Genomic DNA, 26,608 nt, shown 5'->3' with positions numbered 1-26,608 from the left:
TTTATCCACTAATTGCTTATACTCCCTCATCAGAACTTCCTTCTTCGTCAAACCTAGGTTATTGGTATCCACGTGGACCACAATGAATGGATGCGTCCTACAGCCCTGAGAGAATGCCTTTGATCCCCGTGCACGTAGTAGTAATAATAATAAAATAGTGATTATTCATCTTATTTTTGCAAGGCTCCTAAAAGTGCTGTTATTGTCAGATTAAGTTCCATTGAGCTGTAGTTCACATCTGCAGAATTTTCCACAAGCCATAGTAATTTCATGATATCATATCTCTTTATATTCTTTTGTTTTCAAGTGATCTTTTAAACAAGAGACACAATGAACCAGATAGTATAGCTGTGTTGCTCCTGTGTTTGGTTACACCAGCACAATACTGAGTGTAATATGGACTGACACCAAACTGAATTCTCTGTCTTAATAAAGGATAAGCAGAATCTACACATTGGCTAAGTAAAGGCACAGGATGTTGATTCATAGAATCCTAATATTAGTGAAGAGCTTTTGTGTTATTACCATTAATACTTTAAAGGCAGTTTAGTGGATTATCTGGGTGCATTTTTTAACATTAATATTAAAATATTGTTCTGTCGAGATTTTTACATCGCTTTGTAGTGATTCGAAATATGAGTATAACCCTTATATGAAATCATCAGGGCAGCAAATTTTTTGACAGCCAGTCAAGAGAGTCAACAAGCAGAGGTCAAGCCAGGATGAGATGAAGCACAAACTGGAGAAAGGAAATTATCTTATCAACATTATTGAGACAAAAATCAGATGCAAGTAGAACATACAGAAGGATCACACTTATACAGGTCTGTCATTGTTAGTTCTCTTCTCTGAATGTACAGTGTTTAAGTGGAAAGCTGAATATGTAGATAATATTGTGCATAATTACCTGCTTCAACTTCGAGATTAAACCCATCTCAATCAAAATGTATAATTACTGCTTGGAAGTATATATTACACAGCATAAAATCATAAATGGCACCATTGTTAATGTCTTTTAAATATAAAGCTGGGATTAATCTAGGAATTTGTATGGTCTTCTACATCTCACTCAATTTCTTTTTTTTAAATAATTGAAACTAAGGTGTTAGGTACTAGCAGTTTCCTTAGGTAGTCACCAATATTCCACAAGCTAATCATGAATCACTGCATTTATCAAATCATAGCATCCTTAAGGCAACTATTCATAATAAGATATGTGCAGTGATGACAAAAATACAAATAAATGGGGATGAAAACATATTGGTTGCGAGGTGACCAAGGTTGGAAACTCAAGGGCACTTGACAATCAAAAAAGGTAAGAGAGAAGGAAAATGAGGTAGAGTAGCTGAACTAGTAAAGATGAGGTCATGGTGGTAGTGAGAAGTAATCCCGTCTTAGAACAGTATGGATGAAAGTAAAAAATAGCAAGGTAAAGGTGTCACTTGGGTGTAGATTATAGGCCCTCTAATTGTAGCTACACAATAACACAGAGTATAAATAAAGAATTAATGAGGGTCTAGTTAAAAAAAAGTTTGCCAATTATCGCAGGTAACTTCAACGTTTATTTAAATTGAACAAATCAAATTGATAAAAGTAGCCTTGAAAATGAATTCATAGAAAGTATTCAGCACTGTAAATGATATATTGTCAAAACAACCAGGAATGAAGATGTTTTACACCTGTTAATGTGAAATAAGACACGATTAATTCATAATTTTATAGTAAAGATTCCTCAAGGGAAGAGCAGTCATAAAATTGTAGAATCTCGTATTCAGCGTGAGAGTGATAAACAGTCTTCTTAAGCTTATATTCGAGCTATATCTAATATTTACTCAGAAACAGTGTCCTTTGTTGAGCACTCTTAAACTGTGTGCTATTGCATTATGGAAATAGCCAGTTCATAATGCTGCATTTTGCATCAAATAGCAGTGGAACCTTATCTCTTCCTCCATGCCTCCTCATTTTTATGATAATTCTAAGTATAAGAGAGTCCCATTTTAGTTCAATTGTCCAAAGCACTGGGTTTCCAACTATTGTCGCTGTTATTTGGAATAATACTGCCAACAATGTCCCCTGAATTATGCATTCATTCAGACTCATAGGGATGCACAGCTTGCGATTGGAACGCTCAGATCAGCATTTAGATTTTGTTCTCATTCAGAAGGTTATTTTTATTCTCTAAAAAAAAAGCACCTTTATTCTACACCAATCCCAAAAGCTATCCTATTACTAGTGTGAGTGTTCCATTTTTACACTAAATTGGTGAGTAGAATGCTAAACTATTGTGAAATAGTGAACATTTTTTTTGCTGCAGTCATGATGGTCATGCACTGTATTGTTTTTTTTTCATTTGTTCACAGGATGTGAACATCTCTAGGCCAACATTTATTACCCATCACCTGATTGCCCAGAGGGCATTAAGGAGGCAATCCCATTGTTCTCTGGGCCAAACCAGATACTGGTGACAGATTTGCTTCTCTCCATGTTAAATATGACACCAGAAAATCCCAACCATAACAAGTGCTTCCACCTGCAGTGGGTGGGGTGCCATAGGGATGCAGTGCATTATGGTAATGAGTTGAGAGTGAGGAGATAGTGTGAGAAATCTCGCTGGGCCACATGGAGCAAAACCATCCATGGAAACTTCACAAAACTGACATAGCCAAATTGTGGTCAAATTCAGCTTAAGGTCTAATTGGTAGGTTATGTGATATAAGAAGCTGCATTCACTGATGTTGACCACAAAGAATAAGCCATTGCATTTATGGCCTTGGGTTAATTCCTATCATTGACTGTCATCAGCTATCCAGTCACAATATCTTCTGAGTGCTTCTCCTGCCAAGATTGTAAAATCTTTGAGCTGACACACGTCCTAGATCATAGAATCCCTACAGTGTGGAAACAGCCATTTGGCCCAACAAGTCCACATAGACCCTCTGAAGAGTAACCCATCCAGACCCATCCCCCTACCGTATTACTCTACATTTACCCCTGACTAATGTACCCAAACTACACACCCCTGAACACTCAGAGCAATTTAGCATGGCCAATTCACCTAACCTGCACATCTTTGGATTGTGGGAGGAAATCGGAGGACCCGGAGGAAACCCACACAGACACAGGGAGAATGTGGAAACTCCACATAGACAGTCGTTCGCGGCTGGAATCAAACCAGGGTCCCTGGCGCTGTAGGGCAGCAGTGCTAACCACTGAGCCACCATGCTCATGCAAAACATAACATGTCGTTGTTAATATGCCATTTATGAGTGTGTCCCGGATCACAGTCAATTCTTGGATGGCCTCTATCATTCACTACTGTCCTTTAGGGAAGGAAACTGCCATTCTTACCTGGTCTGCCCTACATGTGCCTTCCAGACCCACAGCAATGTGGTTGATACTTAACTGCCGTCTGGGCAATTAGAGATGGGCAATAAATGCTGCCTGAGTGTGGTGCTGGAAAAGCACAGCAGGTCAGGCAGCATCTGAGGAGCAGGAGAATTGATGTTTCAGGCATAAGCCCTTCATCAGGAAGCTCCTCAGATACTGCCTAACCTGTTGTGCTTTTCCAGCACCACACTCTAATCTCCAGCATATGCAGTCCTCACTTTTGCCTAATAAACACTGCTTGGCCAGTGATGCCCTCATCCTGTGAATGGATACGTAAATCATCTGCACTGGTTAAAATGAAGCAACCCTTCTGGAATGGCAGCCTTGCTGTAAGTAGTGCAGGCTAGCTTTATCTAGTGTCAGCCTCAGTAATTTGGGGCCCTGCTGAGGTGAGCAGCCAATCAGCAATGTAGCTCATGCTGACTGAACGCTGCAATCATGTTAATTACCTGGCAGTACAAAATTGGTGTCAGCGACAATTAGCACCGGTTAATCATTCTCTGCAATCCCATGTTTGAGGGTTATTGAGTATTACCCCATTGAATTATAAACTGACACAATATAGAACACATTCTGCACTGTCTCTTCTAAGAAGCAACCTAACTGGTCCCATGCCCCTGTTCTTTTTCCACAGTCATGCAAATTATTCCACTTCCAAGTATTTATCTAATTTGCTTTTGAACGTTACTAATAGATCTGCTTCCACCACACGTTCCAGCACCGCATTTCCGATCATAACACTTTACCTGATCTTTCAATGAAAAGATTCACAGAAAATTTCTACAAGTCATGATTAATAGAACCTTGATTTCTTTTCTTCCCTGAAAGGAAAACATTTATTCATAAAATGTTTGTAACAGCAGCAATGTTCAAGCACTGTGTTCAAATCCCACTCCTTAGCCTGCTGTTAGCTAGTATGTAATTAACTGATTTAGATGCGTTTCAGCATACCAACAGCTAAAAGGGGCTAAGAATTATATAAAAAACAAGACATGGGCATAGTGAAATTGTGTGTGCAAAACTCTTTATCCAGTGGGTCCATCTCTGTCTCAACATCACAAACCATAGCTGCATGAGTAAATATTACCTTCTAAATTTGACCAGATGCAAATTATGCCATAGATCTTTTCATGTGTCAATAATTAACAGATTGTGAATAACAAAACTTTGAATGAAAAAGAATCTCAGAATGGAGAAAATGGAAAGCTGAACTACACAATCTGTTTATCAATTCCTGTCCCATTTCCTCTAGCTTTTCTTCTTCCTTACTGTTTCCCCTGCCAGTGTGCCACTCTGCAGGTTAAACAGGCAGGCTGGCCCACACACGGAGTTTTCAAAAAGCAACAATTTTCCAAAAAAGAAAGGTATCACCTTTCCTCAGTGGCACCTTCTGACTGCTGGCGAAGAACAGGAGGCCAATTATATCTTGTACACCACTTATATCATCTAGGCACAGCAATAACCACATCATAAAATAACATATTTTAACAGAATTCACAAGTCTGCTATGTAGCATTTTTAACCTATCAATATTATATCAAAAAAGCCAGTTATGGCTAGGAAAATGTAAGTGTGGGAACTATAATACCAAGCCAGCAACTAGTCCAGGTTGAGAAGCATGTTGTGAAACTGAATTCAATACATCTGGTAATTTGGCTTCAGAAAACAATGACTATAAAAGCTTCCAGATTGTTGTAAAACTTCAACTGTTCACTAATGTCTCTCAGGGAAGAGAACCAACCACCTGCACTCAGTCTGACTTGCGTGTGAATCCAATCCTACATTATGGATTTTTAATTCCCTCAAAGTAACCAGGGGATAGGTAATAAATGCTGCCTGACAGGGAGAGCCCACATCTCAACATTAAATAACTGAAATCATCAACAAAATGGCTCTGAAACTGTGCAAGTACAGTACTAGAAAATTATTTCATTTCTGACACATTACCTAAACATATTGAAGCACGTATTTTTATGCTGTGATAAGTTTTAATACTGTATTACATTTTAAATTGCATTGGGGCTATTAAATCTTTACAAGCACCATATGGAGCAGCAACATTTTATGTACGACATTAGACATCTGTAAAGAATGTAATTATCAGTGAACACATCATTACATATTCCAGAAACCGATCTACCACTTTAACGTGTTCAAGTTGCGTGTATTTAAAAATACCATAGTCAAATTGTGTTCTCTTCAATAGAAAAAAATATTATTCATAATTAACACTTTCATTTAATAGACTCAATGTAAAACATATTAAGTCAGAAACAGTAGTATACCAGTAGTGATGATGTTAAAAATATAACAGGAATTCATTTAGGCAAGCCTTTATAAACAGAATTGACCGGGTTTTCAAGGCACTTTCTGAATACCTACATGAAAACATATTTAATCTTACATGTTCTATCCATTTACCAGATAACATGCATGCCCCTCAAGTACAAATCAGCTAAACTCTGCTAACTTCAACCTAACCCATAACTAAATCCTACATTGTAAATCTGAAGTGCAATTAAATCAGTGAACCTTAGTTTTTAATCACCTAAATATAATCATTGCTTATTTTAAACTATGTAAAAACACAGGAGAAAGTGAGGACTGCAGATGCTGGAGATCAGAGCTGAAAATGTGTTGCTGGAAAAGCGCAGCAGGTCAGGCAGCATCCAAGGAGCAGGAAAATCGACGTTTCGGGCATGAGCCCTTCTTCAGGAATGAGCCCTTCTTTCCTCATTCCTGAAGAAGGGCTCATGCCCGAAACGTCGATTCTCCTGCTCCTTGGATGCTGCCTGACCTGCTGCGCTTTTCCAGCAACACGTTTTCAGCTATGTAAAAACACAAACAAGTTAATAACCTGTCAATCCATTTAATTCAATAAAGGTTAACATTATTACAATAACATAGGGTTTCTTACAAATGATTGACAAAATCGGATAATTCCCATGAAATCAAATCTGACACAATAATAATTTAACAGGTAACATATAGGGTGGAATTGCAAGATGCATTTATTTGTAATGTAAAATCTGTATAATGTTGGTGTTCAACCATTTTGCATTTAAATATTTTATCTTATTCATGGACTGTTGAGCAAATTTCAGAAAGATGAAGCATTAGAAATTTAATTAAAATAGCAAAAACTGTACATTTTTAAGAACAAGCTTTAAATGAGAAGACTCACTTCTGAGTTTACTTTCTCATCTCTAGTTTGAACACCGAGCTAGTGTATGTTTAACACTGGTCTGCATCGAGATAAAAGCTAATTGTAGTGGCCCACAAGCCGTATGTTGTAAACACTGCTCTACAACACAATCAGGAAGGTACTCATTATTACTTTGTTAAATAATTTAATAGGTTCCTTAAGTGAGTTGCTGAAATTGGTTGATGCCATTTTGTCATAGATATCCACTTTAAATAAAAATAGAAAGTGCTGGAGAGATTCAACAGGTTCCAAATAATTCCTACAGAAATCATATCATTGGGCTGTATCTTATGTTTTTGAGCTGTGTCAGTTTCACAGAGGGATTCTCTCCACGAGGTATCGTGAGATCTTCCACTGCATCTTATCAAACCCATCTCATTAACCACCTACCCTGTCCCTCTCACCCGATTCTAAATCCATTCACCATATCAGAAACAACTCACTATCCCCATTATTTACCCTCCCACCTTAACTGATTACTGGTGACTACGGGACAAGGTTTTGTATCTGAGCTGAAAGTCAAGGCGAGACAGCATACTGTTAACCTGTCAGCTGTGGCTGAGATGGTAAAGCACAAATAGGCAAGGCAAGGAGATGCAAAACAGAGATACTGTGAGCATAGAAGTTGGCACAAAGTGAGTGAGTGCTATGAAAGCAAATGAGCAGACCTGAGGTGCTCACTGGGCTAATCCATGAGTTTGATGCCTGTTATTGAGCACCAAGTGTCCTTACATTAGCATTCCAATGGAAAGTGCTCCAAAGTGCTGCATTGGATGTCCAGAGGATCATGCAGAGAGAGATGGACTCACCAGGTACCCTCTCCGACTTTCATGTCAGGAATTCTCGTTGTGTAATTTTTATCCAGCGGTTGGGAGAATGGGAAACTATATGTTCGTGAGGTGAGATTAACTCATACTGAAGATGATAATGAGTGAGAATGCATGCAAAAAGGCCTCTTGCCTCTCACTAGCAATAATCCTGTCTCACTGTCTGACACTTGGTTGGAAATGGGACTTTTTGGTCTTGATGTTGAGTAGGTCCTCCCTGGATAACTCATTCAATTTTCTCACCCCGCTGTTCAGGAGCTGGGAAGACCCCACCCATCCTTTTGACATGAGCTTGGTGAGTATTTGAGGAGGAAGCATACAGAAGGATATGGGGATGAGCAGGGAAATGGGATTGGCATAATCAAAGAGTTCAATTAGCTCAGGCAGCAGGGGTGAACTGGCTCCCTCCTGCTGTAAGTTCCAAGATATCAATGGTTTAGGTAATGGGTTTGACTTCCAAACAGCTTTCACTAATGCTCAGACAGTGTGTACATTCTTTACAGATAAATCAAAACAGTGGGCACTTGGAGCAATTGAATGGCATGCTGACAGTCCATGTTTATCTTAGTGTGCAGTATTTCACAAACCTTTCTGTTTGAAAGTTCCCTTTTCCCTAATCCTAAGTCTAACCTTTTCAAAAGGCGTATAGGCATCATGGACTCCGATTCAAGTTATAATCTCCAACTACATACTTATAATACAAAATTGTTGTGTGCAATGTGTATTTAAATAACAATTTTAAGACGATGTAATCATTTTAAGAGTTGTAAGTCAAGGGCAATTTCATTGTTGTTGACTGTGTTGAGAAAGACGATACAGGTCAGAGATAAAAGGCGAGTGTGACTCCACGAACATTCTCATGCTTCGCAAAGATACTGCTATTAATGTGGTTAAAGATTGCCTGTTATTGGGTCCATACCCAGTCAGTTCACAGGTCAAATCCATACCAAGAATGTATTGGCCAAATCAGCATTTAATGCAGCTTCATCTTATTTAGATGTATAAAAAGTTTCAAAGCTGGTAATTATAGTTTTCTTAAAAAAAACTTCTATAAACAAACGTGTTTCCTTCCATCCAAATGCTCACACGAATATTACAATCTTGGAAGTGTTTCGCAGACCCGTTTAACCATTCATGGAATTCACACTATTGTAACATGGTGCAAGATTTAAGTAAGTCAAATTGGCAGTTTTTCCAAGATTAAAACTGTCAAATCAACAAATGCTAAAAACATGTGGCAGGAAGGCAACATGAGCCCAAATTAAATATCACAGCAACAAGTGGTCTCGCACACAACACCCACGCACTAAAATTAAATGTTGTAGTCATAGGATTATAAAGCTCCCATCCATTCAATGCATTAGCTGAACCAATGGAGAGGGAGGCAACAAAGAATGGAAGATACCTAAACTGAATTCTTATACATTGAGGATCTTGTGGATATATTGCATCTAATATATTTATTGCAGCCATTGTCCTCGAATATTGTGTTCTTCATTTACTGAAATTCATCAGCTATATTTGTCAGGTGGCTAACGAACAGCTTGACATTATTAATAATAATAATTTGGCTTGGTCTGTTATGTAGCAATGACTTGACAGAAAAAGCAGATATCTTAAAAACAATTGTGATAAATGACTTCACATATAGACCCTATGACAGTTACTCTGCAGACTTCTGATGCTTGAATCGTAACAACTGGTGACAAAGATGGGGAAAAGTTTTAACTTACGAGCTCCAGCATCTTTTCTTTCCTCATCAGGAGATCCACACATCCTATGGATTTCAGAGTTCAAGGTCAACTTGGTCATGATGGGTCTGGATACCCGCAGATGAAGCAAAACCACAGAAGGGCAATATCCATCAGTTGCTTCAGGTTCAGCAGGCCAACAAATATTTAAGCTAGAAACAGAAGAATTTAGAAGCAAGTGGGCAAACTGAGGGACATGAGACCAGCAGTCAGTGTCACTGAGAGTAGTGGGTGAGATGACGACCATGAGGCAGGGAGTCAGTGTCACTGTGTGGAGAGGATGAGATGAGGACATGAGACAGGGAGTCAGTGTCACTGTGAGGAGAGGGTGAGACGAGGACATGAGACAGGGAGTCAGTGTCACTGTGAGGAGAGGGTGAGATGAAGACCATAAGACAGGGAGTCAGTGTCACTGTGTGGAGAGGGTGAGATGAGGACATGAGACAGGGAGTCAGTGTCACTGTGAGGAGAGGGTGAGAAGAAGACCATGAGACAGGCAGTCAGTGAGGAGTGGGTAGGATGAAGACAATGAGACAGGCAGTCAGTGTCACTGTGAGGAGTGAGAGAGATGAGGACCATGTGACAGGGAGGCAGTGTCACTGTGAGGAGTGGGAAAGATGAGGACCATGAGACAGGGAGTCAGTGTCACTGTGAGGAGTGGGTAGGATGAAGACAATGAGACAGGCAGTCAGTGTCACTGTGAGGAGTGGGTGAGATGAGGACCATGTGACAGGGAAGCAGTGTCACTGTGAGGAGTGGGAAAGATGAGGACCATGAGACAGGCAGTCAGTGTCAATATGAGGTGTGGGTGAAATTAAGACCATGAGACAGGCAGTCAGTCTCACTGTGAGGAGAGGGTGAGATGAGGACCATGAGACGGAGTCAGTGTCACTGTGAGGAGTGGGTCAGATGAGGACCATGAGACTGGGAGTCAGTGTCACTGTGCGGAGAGGGTAAGATGAAGACCATGAGACAGGCAGTCAGTGTCACTTTGAGGAGAGGGTGAGATGAGGACCATGAGACAGGGAGTCAGTGTCACTGTGAGGAGAGGGTAAGATGAAACCATGAGACAGGCAGTCAGTGTCACTGTGAGGAGAGGTGAGATGAGGACCATGAGACAGGGAGGCAGTGTCACTGTGAGGCGAGGGTGAGATGAGGACCATGAGACAGGGAGTCAGTGTCACTGTGAGGAGTGGGTAAGATGAAGACCATGAGACAAGCAGTCGGTGTCACTGTGAGGAGTGGGAAAGATGAGGTCATGAGACATGGAGTCAGTGTCACTGTGAGGAGAGGGTGAGATGAGGACCATGAGACAGGCAGTCAGTGTCACTGTGAGGAGTGGGAAAGATGAGGACATGAGACAGGGAGTCAGTGTCACTGTGAGGAGAGAGTGAGATGAGGACCATGAGACAGGCAGTCAGTGTCACTGTGCGGAGAGGGTGAGATGAAGACCATGAGACAGGGAGTCAGTGTCACTGTGAGGAGTGGATAAGATGAGGACCATGAGACAGGCAGTCAGTGTCACTGTGCGGAGAGGGTAAGATGAGGACCATGAGACAGGCAGTCAGTGTCACTGTGAGGAGAGGGTGAGATGAGGACCATGAGACAGGCGGTCAGTGTCACTGTGAGGAGAGGGTAAGATGAGGACCATGAGACAGGGAGTCAGTGTCACTGTGAGGAGAGGGTAAGATGAGGACCATGAGACAGGCAGTCAGTGTCACTGTGAGGAGAGGGTGAGATGAGGACCATGAGACAGGCAGTCAGTGTCACTGTGAGGAGAGGGTGAGATGAGGACCATGAGACAGGCAGTCAGTGTCACTGTGAGGAGTGGGTAAGATGAGAACATGAGACAGGCAGTCGGTGTCACTGTGAGGAGAGGGTGAGATGAGGACCATGAGACAGGCAGTCAGTGTCACTGTGAGGAGTGAGTGAGATGAAGACCATGAGACAGGGAGGCAGAGTTACTGTGAAAAGAGGGTGAGCTGAGGACCATGAGACAGGCAGTCAGTGTCACTGTGAGGAGAGGGTGAGATGAGGACCATGAGACTGGGAGTCAGTGTCACTGTGAGGAGAGGGTGAGATGAGGACCATGAGACTGGGAGTCAGTGTCACTGTGAGGAGGGTGAGATGAGGACCATGAGACAGGGAGTCAGTGTCACTGTGAGGAGAGGGTGAGATGAGGACCATGAGACTGGGAGTCAGTGTCACTGTGAGGAGAGGGTGAGATGAGGACCATGAGACAGGGAGTCAGTATCATTGTAAGGAGAGGGTGAGATGAGGACCATGAGACAGGGAGTCAGTGTCACAGTGAGGAGAGGGTGAGATGAGGACCATGAGACAGGCAGTCAGTGTCCCTGTGATTTGAGGGTGAGATGAGGACCATGAGACAGGGAGTCAATGTCACTGTGAAAAGAGAGTGAGATGTGGACCATGAGACAGGCAGTCAATGTCACTGTGAGGAGTGGGTGAGATGAAGACCATGAGACAGGCTGTCAGTGTCACTGTGAGGAGAGAGTAAGATGAGGTCCATGAGACAGGGAGTCAGTGTCACTGTGAGGAGAGGGTGAGATGAGGACCATGAGACAGGCAGCCATTGTCATTGAGAGGAGTGGGTGAGATGAAGACCATGAGACACGCAGCCAGTGTCACTGTGAGAAGCAGTTGTGATGACGACCCTGAGGCTGGCAGTCAGCATCACTGGGAGAAATGGGTCAGATGGCAGGCCCTGTGACATATGGTGAGGATCTCACTCAGTTACAGACTTTTGGTGTTGAAAAAGGGTAAGGATGGTGGTTCCTCTGAGGAGTGTAGCTAAGGCCCAGCTGCACAAGGGGGAAAGAGAGGAGGAGCAATAGTGGGTGGTGAAAAGATACAGACAGAGATGACTGAGGCTGTAGACGTTGCTCCAGACTGCTGTGTTACTTCCCTAGGGCCAGGGTCAAGGATGCCACTGAATGGCTGCAGGGCATTCTGAAGGGTGAGGGCAACCAACCAGAGATCATGGTTCACATTCAGACAAATGATAAACGGAAGAAAGAGTGGTGAGGTTCAAGTACAAGAATTTAAGGAGTTCGGTAGCAGATTGAAAAAAACAGGACTCCAAAGTTTGTAATCTCTGGATTAATCCTGGGCTCACGTGCTATTGAAGAAAGGAATAATCGGATAGACCAGATTACTGTGTATCTGAAGAGTTGATTTTGGACTGTAAACTAATTTGGCAGGTGGGACATGGGGTGGAGTGGAGGAACATATTGGAGGGGCATACGGAGAGGTGTAGAGAAAAAGCCATGTCCGCAAGGAATGCAGAGCATATGCATCCAAGTTAGAGCAGGTGGTAAGGCTGGGAGGCATTAATTTTAATGCAAGGAGTCTTGTGAGTAAGGCAGATGAGTTGAGGGAGTTCACATATGGGAATATGATATCATTCCCATCATAGAGACATAGTTGAGGGAGGGACAGGACTGGCAACTCAATATACTGGGGCATAGAGTCTTCAGGCACAATGTAAGGGGAGGAGTAAATCATGGTCAAGGCATCAATTAATGTAACAAGGTGGATTAATATTATTTTTTATTTATTCTTTCACAGGATGTGGACATCACCGGCTGGGCCTGCATTCATTGTCCATTCCTAATTACCCAGAGGGCAGTTGAAAGTCAACCACATTGCTTTGGAGTCACATGTAGGCCAGATCGCATAGTCCCCTTCCCTGAAGGATATTAGTGAATCAGATGGGTTTTTCCTGACAAATGGTTTCATGGTCATCAGTCGACTTTTAAATAAAATTTTTTTGAAAATTGAATTCAAATTCCACCATCTTGGGAAGTTCCTCAAATGAGGCTATATTGGTAAAACTTATAAACAAATAAAGAAGATAATCACTTTGCTGGAAACGTGGCATAGAGGACAGTGCTAGACCTAATTTTAGGAACAATGTCAGAGAAAGGTCACTGAGGGAACATTTTAGTGATAGTGGCCACAACTCCACAAGATTAAAGATAGTTGTGGAAAAGGGCAAAGACGGACTGAAAGTAAAGATTCTGAATTGGGCAAAGTACGTTTTCATATCCAAGACAGGATCTGACTGAAATGCATTGGGTCAGCTACTTGTAGGAGAATCTATATCAGAGCACTGGAAGTCATTTAAAAAAGACGTGGTGAGAGTACAGGGCAACCACATTCCCATAAAGGTGATGGGTGGAAATGATAAGTGTAGTGAACCCTGGATGTCAAGATGTGTACAGGATTAGATAAGAAAAATAAATGGGATAGATGCAAAGAGCTCCAGATAGTAGAAGCCTCAGTGATACATAGAAAGTGCAAGGGGTAAGTCAGAAAAAGAATTAGAAGAGCTAAGAGAGAGCATGTAAAACACAACTGAATAAAATAAAGGAAAATCTAAAGTCACTTTATGAATATTTATGAGGGGCACGAGGATAACCAAGGAAACAATCACCTTGTGTCTCTCACTGTGTCTCACACCTGCACACACACACCATGGGTGCTGGGGAAAAATAAGCACTACCGCAGTTAGATGGTAGTGTGGGGGTTAAAAAAAAGACCAAGGAAACAATAGGGACCAAAGTGGCAATCTATGTGTGGAGATGAAAGATGTAGTTGAGTACTTTACATGAGTATAGTGTGTATTCAGTATAGAGACGACAATGTAGGTCCAGAAATCAAGAAGGGGGACCGTCATATATTTGAATGAATTAGCATTGAGTGGGAGGAGGTAGTAGTGGTTTTATTGGGCCTGCAATCGGATAGGTCCACGGTCTCAGGTGAGACGTGTCCAACGTTTGCTTGGGAGGCAAGGGAGGAGATTGCAGGGGCTCTGACATTAATTTTCAAAATCGCCTCTGGCCATAAGGGAGCTCCCAGCTAGTGTAGAACCTTTATTCAAGAAAGGTGCTCAGGGTAAACCTGGAAACTATAGGCTAATGTGTCTAATGTCTGTGGCATAGAAACTATTGGAAAAGTTCGGAGGGACGGAATTAATCTCCACTCAGAAAGGCAAGGATTGATCAGGGTAAATCAACATGGTTTTTTCAGGAGGAGACCATGCCTGGCAAGTTTGATTACATTTTTAAAGGAGGTAACTAGTATATAGATCAGACTATTGCAGTTGACATAGTCTATATAGACTTCAGTAAGACTTCTTACATAGGAAACTGGTCAAAAAATTAAGAATCTGTGAGAATGAGAATTTATTGCAAAATTGGCTTAGTGACAGGAAGCAGAGTATGATGGTTGAAGGATATTTTTATGACTGGAGGTCTGTGCCCAGTGGTCTACTACAGGGTTAGTGTTAGGTCTCTTGCTTCTTTTTGTGTGTGTGTGTGTTAATGATCTAGACTTAACAGAGTAGGGCATGAAAATTGATGGTGTGGGAAATAGTAAGGAGGAAGACCTTAGATTACAGGACCATTTAGATGGGCTGGTCAGAGGGGCTGGTCAGAGGGACTGAACAGTGGCAAATGGACCTTAATCCTGAAAAGCATGAAGTGATGCATTGTGGGAGGAACTAACAAGGCAAAGGAATACATAATGAATGGTATGATGTTAGGCCGTCCAGAGACCAGAGGGACCTTGGTGTGCATGTGCATACATCCCTGATGGCAGCAGGACAGATAGGTAAGGGGGTTAAAAAGGCATATGGGATACCTATTTGTATTAGTTAAGTCACTGAAGACAAGAGCAGGGAGATTATGTTGGAGCTGTACATAATGTTAATTTGGAGGAGTTTGTGCAGTTCTGTTTGCCACACTGATATAATTGCACTAGAAACAGTGCAGAAGAAATTCACCAGAATGTTGCATGGGCTGGAGTGATGAGAAAGACAGATGAGTGAGACTTTTCTTATAGCAGAGAATGCTGAGAGGGGGCCTGATTGAGGTGTTCAACATTATGAGTGGCATAGATAGGAAGAAATGTTTACCCCGGTACTGGGGCCGGTGGGGGTAGGAGGTGTCAGTAACCAGGCGCATGGAGTGAAATTGAGGGGCAGAAATTTCAAAGGGGTTTCAATGAAACCTTTTTTTGATTCAGAGGGTACTACTAGCTGGAACTCACTGCCTGAAAAGATGGTAAAGGAGGAACCCTAGCAAGATGGAGGAAATATTTACACGTAAACGTGAAACTCCAGAGCATTCAAGGCTTGAAAACAGAATTAGAATAGATAGGTGTTTGATGACCAGAATGGATGTGATGGATCGAAGGCCCCCCTTTTTCCATGTTGTAAAAGCTCTCTGACTCTAAAACATGTCTACAATGGATACAGTAGTCAGTGTTTTTGAACGGTACTTTCAGGCCAAGGAAGAGTGTATGATTAAAAGATAGACATAGAGCCGGGGTCATGGTGAAACCGTTAAAAAATATGTGGCAACACGTGCAAATTTGACATAACAATCAAAACACTACTTGAAAAACCTCAGTTCCAAACTTTTTCAGGAATGGTTCTCATGGAGAGTGATGATTTAATCTTGGAAGGATCCACAGCTTTGACAGTCCAAAATCAAGAGGGTGCACTGAAATGCATCTTCAGACTCAGGGTGCACAAACCAGCTCAAGTACAAGGGTCACATGCAAAGAGATCTCAGCAAGTTCATCAACACTTGTCTCATCATGGCCAAACTACCTGCAATAATGTGCCCTCAAATGTTTGAGGTACTCTTTGTTTCATAATGCCGCATCTAATTTGGGTAAATCACTTTGTACAAATTTGCTGATTGTTGAATACTTCACCAGGGAAGTATCCATTCCTGAGGATTAAACATAGTATTGCACAGCATCATGGACAGTAAAGCACCAGGTTGTTTTGAGGATTGCTCATGAAAGGTCTTGGATGTCTCAGTGTCATTCCTCCTTGGTTTTAGTGCAGAAATATCTGTATTCAGCAACAAACTCTCCCAGTGTTATGTTTCACAACACCTTTTCACTTCTGAAACAGGAATGCTTCAAGCTCAAGAACACTTATTTCAGTTTTAGGAACAATCATGGTTCCAGAGCTGTGAAACCATCAACCTAGACAAGCTCCTGTTCTACACGAGCCACCGGCCTTATGGAAGTAAATCTATTCAACAGTGTTGGCTTCAAACTGCAAAACTCCACAGGAGCGCACATTGATTGACTGATAATACTGACTATCCATGACATATACATCCTCTTTTACTAGATTTGAGGAGATTAAGGGTTACCGTCATGGTCCTCTCATCAACATATCAATTTTGCCTGCTTAGCAACATTTTGAGGTGGTTGCCATTTGTAATCTGCATCAGTGTCACAGGAGCTGAAGCAATTTGAAGCAGACAGTATCACTGAGTGAATCAATTCATCCCCGTGGATGTTGTTGTGCAACGCAAAAATGGTAAACTTAGAGCTCATGTCAACCTCATGGCAGTCAATAAAACAATCATTCCGGACAGATACCTTCTCCATATGATTCAAGAACTTACAGAATCATGTGATTACTCCACGTTCTTCACAAAGCCTGACATGTGACGGAACTATTCTCAGGTAGTTTTAACAATGTAAAGCCAATGTTTTACAGTTTTTGTTCGCAGCAGTACTACTGAATTCCCTAAGGATTGAGTTCAACACTGAGCACACAGAATCATAGAATCCCCATAGTGTGTAAACAGGCCATTTGGCCTAACAAGTCCATACCGAACCTCCAAAGAGTATCCCACCCAGACATATTCCCCTACCCTATTACTCTGCATTTCCCCTGACTAATGCACCTAACGTAACATTCCAGAAGAATGTCGCAGGAGCTGAAGCAACTTGAAGCATGATTTGGAGATGCCGGTGTTGGACTTGGGTGTACAAAGTTAAAAATCACACAACACCAGGTTGTAGTCCAACAATCACCTGATGAAGGAGCGTCAATCCGAAAGCTAGTGTGCTTCCAATTAAACCTGTTGGACTATAACCTGGTGTTGTGCGATTTTCAACTTGAAGCAGACAGTGTCACTGAGCAAATCAACTCATCCACTAAATAACAAACCTCTTGCCAGACATTCGGCAGAAAACCTATTCAAAACAACATTGTTTCCAACTAAAGAGACAAAGCAGAGCATAATCAGCAGTGCTTATTCAACTCACACTGTACAATGTGACACTCAACAAGGACAAATGTACACTTGTGGCACCAAGTTTGACTTTGTCGAGTACAGAGAGACAGCAGCTGCAGTAAAGCTTAGAAACAACAATGTCACCGCTATTCAAGCGCTTCCGATCCCAACGAACATGAAAGAGTTGGCATCAGCCCTCTGTACTACCAGCTTCTGTCAGAAATTCATTCCAAAGTATGCAGAGATTACAATGCCTCTTTGGAAACTATTGTGCAAAGGTGTACAATGGGAATGGACGACTGTATACCAAATATCATTTGACACATTAAAGGAAAATGTAACATCTTAGTCATTCCTCTAGCAATTCAATCCACAGACAGAAAGCACATAATTACTGTTGCATCAGAAAATGTGATATTTGAGGAAATGAATGACCAGTTGCTTATGTATCCTGCCTGTTATTGGAAGCTGAATACAAATACTATACAGGAAACACTAACCTGCATGTACACTTGTGGACATTATTGAGTGTATTCCTGTGACACAACGTTCACTCTCTAAACTGATCACCAAACACAAACTATGTTAAATATTTATACAAACATATGAATTACGAAATAGATAGTAGGTCACTCAGCTACTGCGCCAGTCAATAATATTATAGTCTTACAGTCATAGAGATCTACAGCTCAGAAAAAAAGGCCCAACTGTCCCTTGAATCTGCTCTGGTCAAAAACAATCACCTAACCATTCTAATGCCATTTTCAAGCTCTTATCTCATAACCAGCTCATGTGCTGGTACTGCAATATGCACTTAAATACTTCTTAAATCTTATGAACGCTTCTGCCTCCATCACCCTTAAAGGTAATAAGTTCCAGATTGCCCCCCCCACCTTCTGGATGAAAAACATTTTCCTCCCAACCCGTCTAAACCACCTGCCCTTTACTTTAAATCCATGTACCTTGGTCAATGACAACTCTATCAAGGGGAAACATTTATTCCTGTAAACCCTATCTATGCCCCTCATAATTTTATACATCACAATCATGCCCCCCTCAGTCTCCTCTGCTCTAAGGAAAACAATCCCAGTCTGTCCAATCTCTCTTTTATAACTGAAACTTTCAGGCCAGGCAACATTCTGGTAAATCTCCTCTGCATCGTCTCTCGTGCAATCACATCCCTCTTATATTGTCAATTCTAGAACTGCACACAATACCCTAGTAGTGGCCTAACCAAAATTTCAGACAGTTCCAATATAACGTTCTTGTTCTTAAATTCCTCGACTAATAAAAGCAAATATCCCAAATGCCTTCTAGCTACTTTATTCAGCTGTACTGGCAACTTAAAGGGCTAGTGGACATGTTCAAGGTCCCTCTGATCCTCAGTGCTCTCCAGGGGCCTACTGTTCATCATATTTTCCCTTGCCTTGTTCCTCCTGCCCAAGTGCATCACTTCATCTGGATTGAGTTCCATTTGCCATTGATCAGCCTCTCTGACCTGCCTGTATATATCCTCCTGTAATTTAAGGCTTTCTTCCCCACTTTTTATCAACTCACTAACTTTTGTATTATCTGCAAACTTACTGCTCAACCCTCTTACATTCAAGGCTAAATAATTTATCACAAACTGCAAGGGTTTCAACACTGACCTTAGACTTCCAGTTAGAAAAACACCCCTCAACCACCACCCTCTACTTCCTGCCACTCTACCAATTCTGGAACCAATTCACCAAATTTCCTTAGATCCCATGGACTCCCACCTTCGCTACCAGTCTCATATTTGGGATCTTATCAGAAGTCTTGCTGACATTCAAGTAAACTGTATCCATATCATGGTTCATGTGATTACTTCACACTCCCATCCAATCACCTCTGTCTTAAAAATATTCAAAGACTCTGCATTCACCACCTTTTGAGGAAGAGAGCTCCAAAGACTCGCAACCCTCTGTGAGACAAAAAAAATCTGCTCATCTGTTTTAAACGTCATATTTTTAAACGGTGACCTGTCAGTTCTACATTTCTCCACAAACTGTCAAGATCCCTTGGGATTGTACATTTTTCCATCAAGTCATCTCTTACTCTTCTAAACTCCAAGAGATACAAGCCCGTGAAACTGCTCCAATGCATTTACTTTGTTCCTTAAACAATGAGAGCAATACAGTACACAGTACTCCAGAAATGGTCTCAGTAATGTCCTACATATTTGAAGTAAAGCCTCCTTCCTTTTATATTCAATTTCCCTTATAATAAAATATAAGACTCAGTTATCATTCCTAATTACTTGCTGTACCTGCATGCCAACCTTTTGTGATTCACGAGAACACTCAGATCTCTCTGCATCTCAGAGTTCTGCAACGTCTGCAGCAATCTCGCACTATTTAGAAAATAGGCTTCACTTTATGCTTCTGGCCAAAATGGATAATTTCACTTTTTCACACATTATACTCCATTTACTAGAGCTTCGCCCACTCACTAACTCACTTATTTGCCCTTTGGAATCTCCTTATGCCTACTGACAATTTACTTTTCCATCTATCTTTGCGTTGTCAGACAATTTTGCAGCCATTCCTTTGATTCTCTTCATGCAATTCATTTATATAAAGTATGAAAAACATTGAGGCCCCAGTGTGTTCCCTGTGCCACACCATGTGACATTTGTTACATCCTACTAAAGCCAAAATTTTCTATTTATGCCTAATCTCTGCTTCCTGTTAGCGAGCCAACCTTCCATCTGTAAATATGTTACTCTTTACCCCATAAGCTTTTATTTTCCGCAGTAAACTTTGATGTGGCAGCTTATCAAATGCCCTCTGCAAATCGTAGTACAATGCATCTACCAGTTCCCCTTTACCCACCATGCATGTCACATCCCTGAAGAAATCCAATAAATTGGTTAAGAATGATTTCCTTGTCACAAAAGCATGTTAGCTCTGTCTGTAGCTGACATGTTTGGTCCTGCCACCATGATAGCATTAGTGTTGTGATGACTGACATTGTAGACTACGTGATTGCTGTCATATAATGTGTGTCACCATGAATCTTATTACAAAAGAGGAAATTAAGGCAGAATTGGCAACAGACAGCACACTGCAGAAACTAGGCCATTACCTAAAGACTGAGTGGCCTAGTGAAATAGAGGATAAACTGGTTCTGCATTGCAGAGTACAAAATGGGTTTGCATTGTTTGATGACAATTATTTCATATTTGGAACTCAAGGAATCATCTGAAAAGAAGAACAGCACCTTGTCCATGAAGGGCATCTGAAAATTATTAAGGTGGAACAGTCATTCCATGAAGAGTCAAGATTAGAGTGGTGCTGGAAAAGCACAGCAGGTCAACAGCATCCGAGGAGCAGGAAAATTGATGTTTCGGGCAAAAGCCCTTCAACAGGAATTCCTGATGAAGGGCTTTTGCCCGAAACATCGATTTTCCAATCCTTGGATGCTGCCTGACCTGCTGTGCTTTTCCAGTACCACTCTAATCTTGACTCTGATCTCCAGCATCTGCAGTACTCACTTTCGCCTAGTGATTCCATGAAGCCATCTGAGGGGCAAAAATGGATCAGCACAAACTGTGTAGTTTATACCCACAGTGAAAATATTTTTAACTATTTGCCTCAGTCCTACAACGAGTCCCATGACCAACAAAACCATGGTAACCAGTCCAAGTCGAGATTTTTGGAGGACTGCAAGCAGGCTATAGCAATCTATACTTTTTGCTTGTTGTTTATGATCTATATAGCAAATGGCTGGAAATCACGAGAATAAATTCCATTAACACCATCTCAGTTGTTGACATATTAAACAAGTTATAAAAAGATCTAACAGAGACTTTCATTACAATAGACCACAGTTTGTTTCTAGTCAATTCACAGAGTTCATGTAAGCAACAAATTCTGCATCATTTGATATTGTGATACAAGCTGCCAGAGGAAGTAGTGGAGGCTAGTACACTTGTAACATTTAAAAGGCATCTGGATGGGTACATGAATAGGATGAGTTTGAAGGGATATGGGCCAGGTGCTGGCAGGTGGGACTAGATTGGTTTGGGATATCTGATCGGCATGGACAAGTTGAACCGAAGGGTCTGTTTCCGTACTGTACATCTCTATGTCTCTTTGACTCTGACCCACAATTAAATGGTGGGGTTGAACAACTCAGCAGGGTGATCAAGGGCAGTCTGAGCATCAGCAGTTCGGAGGAGAAAATGTTTGAACAATCTATTCATTCCATACTTTGCACATTCCGCAGTCTCTGACCAGAAAGGAATGGCTGACCTCATGACTGGTCGTAACTTTCACATATGCTGGCCATTCTCACTCCATCACTTCTATCCAAAAAAGAATTTCTGAGGGAAAGCAGAAAAAATTGCAAAGCGATAATGTAAGATAAAAATGTATGTTGACAAGAGACAATATGATTGGGTTTGTATAAAAAGGACAAAGCATCTCCACCAGCTCACATTGTCTCTATCAAGTACAGTGCAGATCCAGCAGGAGTTCAGAACCAATGTTTATCTGTTGGATGACTATACCAAATGAAATGAAATATGCTTGGTCATGAGCAGACAGGATATTTCAAGGACAGTGATCATGCAGATACATTTCCTTTTCAAAAGAGCAACTCAACATTGACTGCCCTCCTCACTGTGAAATTACAACCTTAAATTTGTTGAATTTAGTGCTGCCATCAGTGAATCCTACACCGAAGATTATTTTTGTACTTAGATAAAACACCAGGAAATGACTCAATGTACATTTTTTTGTTGTTTAGGGATGACTTAATTTAAAATAAGGTCCTTTAGTTTTACCAAATGTTCAATTTTTAACTGTGTGTGTTTGATAACTGTTCACTTTGCTGTGGGCTGTGAGTCAAGGCTCTGGGTATGATACCCTGGAAAAAGCAGTGAGCCTGAGAAAGCAGCAAATTTCAAAATATTCCTGTTTACACATAGAACCTCATGTGTAATCTCTACCTTTACTAATTATTGTTAAATTCTAGCATAATACTATTCTTTTTCAGAAGCTATAAAAATATAGATGCAAAATGCACTGTGTGCTGAGTGAGATATTGATGTTTGTGTCCATCTGCTGTACATAGATTTCCAATGGATTCTGCTGCTGTCAGCATAGCAAAGCTAAAGTACCAACAAAACCACAAAATATTCTACCTCTAATCCCATAAAAATCTGTTTAACCTGAAGCTGATTGTTAATCCTACTTTAAATGCTGTATGTTTAGTTGGGATATTATCTCTTCACTGTTCCAAAAGCAACTATGGTACATCCAAGTGGCTATTGCATTTGATTATTCATCAGAAGTTAAGACTGTATTCAATACAATATTTCCCTCTGCAGTTTACAGTCCTTAGCCAATGCAAAGAATCACTCCATCATTTTCCTTGTGTTTGATTTAAAGTTTCTATTTTTGACATTTTAACAATTTATTTTTCAATGAACATTGTTCAAGGTTAGTAACCTTTATGGAGTATTACCAGACATTTTTGGTATGAGGTTTTACACACACACTCACAATATATATCAATACAAAATGTAAACACACCTGAGAAGAAAAATCCAACCAACTGAAATATTATTATCAAATATCCATTTGTAATTCTGTATGGCACATAACCGATTATCAAAGTTAAAAATATGGAATTGCACATTCTTGAGAAACCATGTGCTCAAAATAAAACAACCATTTCAACCTGCTAAGTAACTCGATCATCTTTATTTAATGCATGTATGTGGAGCACTGAGGTGATTATGCTGCAACTCATTTTGGAAAAGAACAATTCAAAGTTGCTAGCATGCTACTTCTTTCTGAAGATTATCAGATCCTTAATTAAGTAAGGATATATTGCTTTGCAGATTGAAATGATTTGTACAAGTAATCCGATGACATTAAATTAACCTTTAGCACAGCAAACAAACAGGAATTCAACAGATTCTTGTAAAAATGTAATTAACTGAAACATTCCTTTTACAGTTTCCACTCTCAGCTCTATTTTTTAAATAGGACTCACACCAAATTGCAGCTGAACTCATTATAATTACATTGTATTCTGTATAGGATCAGGGTCACATTATATTTTGGCAGAAGAACAGACACATGACAGGGATACATTCTACTATTTTAATCAATATTTCACTGGGTTTAAATAATTGCCTTCTTGCCCACAGAAAGGCGCAGTGTTCAGAATTGGATGCCAACATAAAGTTTATTGTTTTCCTGCTATCATTGTTGGGAAACTACAGTCATCCCACAACTGTCAGAAAATCATTCAATACAATTTGGAAGAATATAATTGATATTCTTATTTGTCCTTCACATCACCTTGTAGCATTGTTGTGGAATTTAAATGTCAAGTTCCATATCAGCAAAACATGAGCACAAGGCACTAAAACCAGAAATCCATGCCAGGGGGTGATCAACACCAAAATGTGTAGCCATGATGTCAATCTTCAACGATTGTTCCCTAGGCATTAAGGCATTAAGTTATACAGAGGACAGATGGGTGTAGCTGGGTGCTGCTCCCTTTAATTTCAGATCTGAGCTGGGATGAACAAAAGGAAACAAAGAGGTGAATATATAGCAATTCCGCATGGTGAGGGGAAGTCACGTCTGAACAGTATGGGATTTGTCTTGATGACCAGATATGAGGGGCATTTGCAATACTGTGAGAACAAGCTGTTGGCCCACTTAATTGTAAATGTTGGTTCAGATCGATGATGAACAGGGGTGAAAATGAATAGCTTCCCAAGGACTGCAGTAAAAGTACTGAAGCCTACACATTCAAATGTGTCAACTGTATACCACACTTGCCTGCACACTTTATGCCAATAGTTGTTCTTGAAATGGCAAAATCCACTAGTATATCTTTCTGTTTAATTTATTAATTGACAAAATTTCTATTGACGAATGTTTGTAAAAATCTAATTAATTTGAAGTATAAAGCCTTGAAAAATTCACAAGGTTATGCTGCTTACATGAACATAAATGTGCATGTGAAAACAGAAAATTGTGTTAAAACTGAATGGGTAGCATCAGTGGAAAGACAAACAGATTATAGAGTAAAGTCATTGACTTGAAATGTTAACTCTGTTTCTAGTTCCACAGATGCTGCAAGAGCTGCTGAGAGTTTCTAATTCTATTACAGATTTTCAGCATCTGCAGCATTTTATTTCTGAAGGAACATACTTGTTTATCTGTGATTCAAAAAAGCCCCATTCAAGTCCCCTGTAATTTTTAGTGCACAAATCATGTTCTTTTAATTTTGTTTCTATCACTTTGGATGCTTATTACATCATGCAATCAATATTTGCCATGGTCTGGTTTGTGCTTTCACCTTACCCTAAGAGGAAACCAGACATTTTTTAAACAGTAAATGAAGCAAATCAAAAAGTATTAAATAAATGGATGACACGAGGAGGAATTACAATTTCTCAAAATAGACATGATAAATGGTTGAAGGAAAGGTGAATAAAGAGTGTGGGAACTGACAGAAACATGTGATTAGGATTAATGCTCACACAGAGGACTAACATCAACATACAGTAGGTGTAGCAGATTACCTGTGACAAAGTAACGACTAGGTTACTCCATGTACATAGAATTTCTTTGTGGATTGTCTGTATATGAAAGTCAACCAAATCTATGAAAATCACCAGTGATCATTTACAATTCTATACATCATTTTATTTTCATTTCAAAATAGTACACAGTTAGATTTTAAAAATATATAATTAGTTTAGTGTCCAGTCATATGGTAATAATAAAGAATATGACTCAATTCACTAATTCAGATCATGCTTTATGCATGAGTTGAACTGCAATAACGAAAATACAGTTATGTATTTTGTGTCCAAAATCTACGAAGAATATTAATGTATGCACCTTGGATATAAAATTCATGTAAGGAAATGCTCACTCAGCTGATCTGTATGTGCAGTACAGTATCTTATCCTTCCTAACATTAATTTAGATATTATGCTTGATTATAACTTGTTTATAAATCTGACTTCTTTTCATTAAAAATATTGTTATCACTGCATGACTCCATGTATATATATTTTTAGTACATATTTTTGCAGCTAATCTCAATATTCTAAAGTCGTCACAGTGTGCCAATAATTACCAACGGATTAAAATGTTTACTTGCATCAGTTCAAGTCAGTTTACAGGTTTATTAAAACATGGATATTTGCTATCAAACAATAAATGTCTCAGATAGAAAATGTAATTTATTTTTTCCAAAGCTCTCACATAATTGCTTTCTGACTAACTGGGCCCAGTTTCCCTGATGTCACATGCAACAAACGCCAACTCTGTGCACTCACTTAACCTTGTTAATAAAAATACTGAATCGGTCAGAGAGTTCTTTGAAAAACTCAAAAGATGAGAATATGATCTGTATCAAGCACTGCAATGTGAAGTAACTAAGCCAATTTCACAATGGGATTCATACAATGATTATAAAATTGCTAATCTGAACCACTGAAGTTCCAGCATGGAGTTTACCCAAAATACAACATTAATGTGAATCTATTTCATTAGAAAATAACTGCAGGGTGATAAATTACAGAACAAAGTCACAAGGTCATGCCTAATCATCACGTATTTATGCATCAGCTTCCTGACATTTGATAGAATAGTGGAAATCAAGGGCAGTTATTGACTTATTTTTCTTTCTCAGAAGTTTCATTGGTTGATTAATATCAGGAAACTGAGATGCAGTTAGGGAGGAATTTATCTCAATCCCCTACAAAATGCACACTTGCAATATTGTTTGACATTCAGGAATGCACTCCAATGTTTTTCCATTTCCATTTTTTGTGTTGTTGCCGTGGCATAATGATCCCTGAAGTTACTGCAAGAATGTTTAGAGTCACACATAATTGGTAATGGCTACAATTGTTTTATTTCTATTGCCATAAAGTTCTGCATCAGTTTCCAATGAATTAAATATATAAGCAGGTCAATTTAACTGGTCAACTATTGGTCTGAGCAATCATTCACCAAGGAGACATTCTTCATTAACTTTACGCAACTGGGGACATTCAGTATTTAAATAGCAGAAATGGGCAAAGGTACAAGGCTTTGGATATTTTTAAATTATTTTTGGATTAGTGGTGCTGGAAGAGCAGAGCAGTTCAGGCAGCATCCGAGGAGTTCAAACATGTTCTGGCACATGTCTAGTGCAGGTGCAACTTGAATTTGGGTCTTTTAGCCCGAGGTAGGGAACACTGCCACTGTACCACAAGGCTACAAACTTTTATTTTTGCATACATAGAAATTTACATTACAGCAGGAGGTCATTAGGCCCAGTGAATCCGTACCAGTTCCCAAAAGGGCTACCCACCTA

At 40.2% G+C, this 26,608-nt stretch overlaps 1 protein-coding gene across 4 annotated transcripts in view; it reads right to left on the bottom strand.

The window, feature by feature from the left end:
- rai2 (retinoic acid induced 2) overlaps nt 1-26,608 on the bottom strand; it is an 83,062-nt gene that overhangs the window by 44,123 nt on the left and 12,331 nt on the right. Inside the window, exon 1 of one of the 4 annotated variants that reach the window (XM_043700490.2) lies at nt 9,153-9,263. The exons of the other annotated variants lie outside the window; for them this stretch is intronic. Within the exon in view, the coding sequence (XP_043556425.1) occupies nt 9,153-9,179 (27 nt within the window). The 5' untranslated portion in view covers nt 9,180-9,263. Of the gene's footprint in view, nt 1-9,152; nt 9,264-26,608 lie in introns of those variants that run through there. 4 annotated transcript variants of the gene reach the window in all.

Source organism: Chiloscyllium plagiosum, unplaced genomic scaffold (assembly GCF_037043375.1).
Source record: "Chiloscyllium plagiosum isolate Xiang-an unplaced genomic scaffold, Cpla_swu_hap1 HiC_scaffold_12, whole genome shotgun sequence".
In the NCBI taxonomy this organism is placed as follows: Eukaryota; Metazoa; Chordata; class Chondrichthyes; order Orectolobiformes; family Hemiscylliidae; genus Chiloscyllium; species Chiloscyllium plagiosum.
Note: the sequence above shows the minus strand (reverse complement) of the source record. Positions and strands in the feature narration are given on the sequence as shown.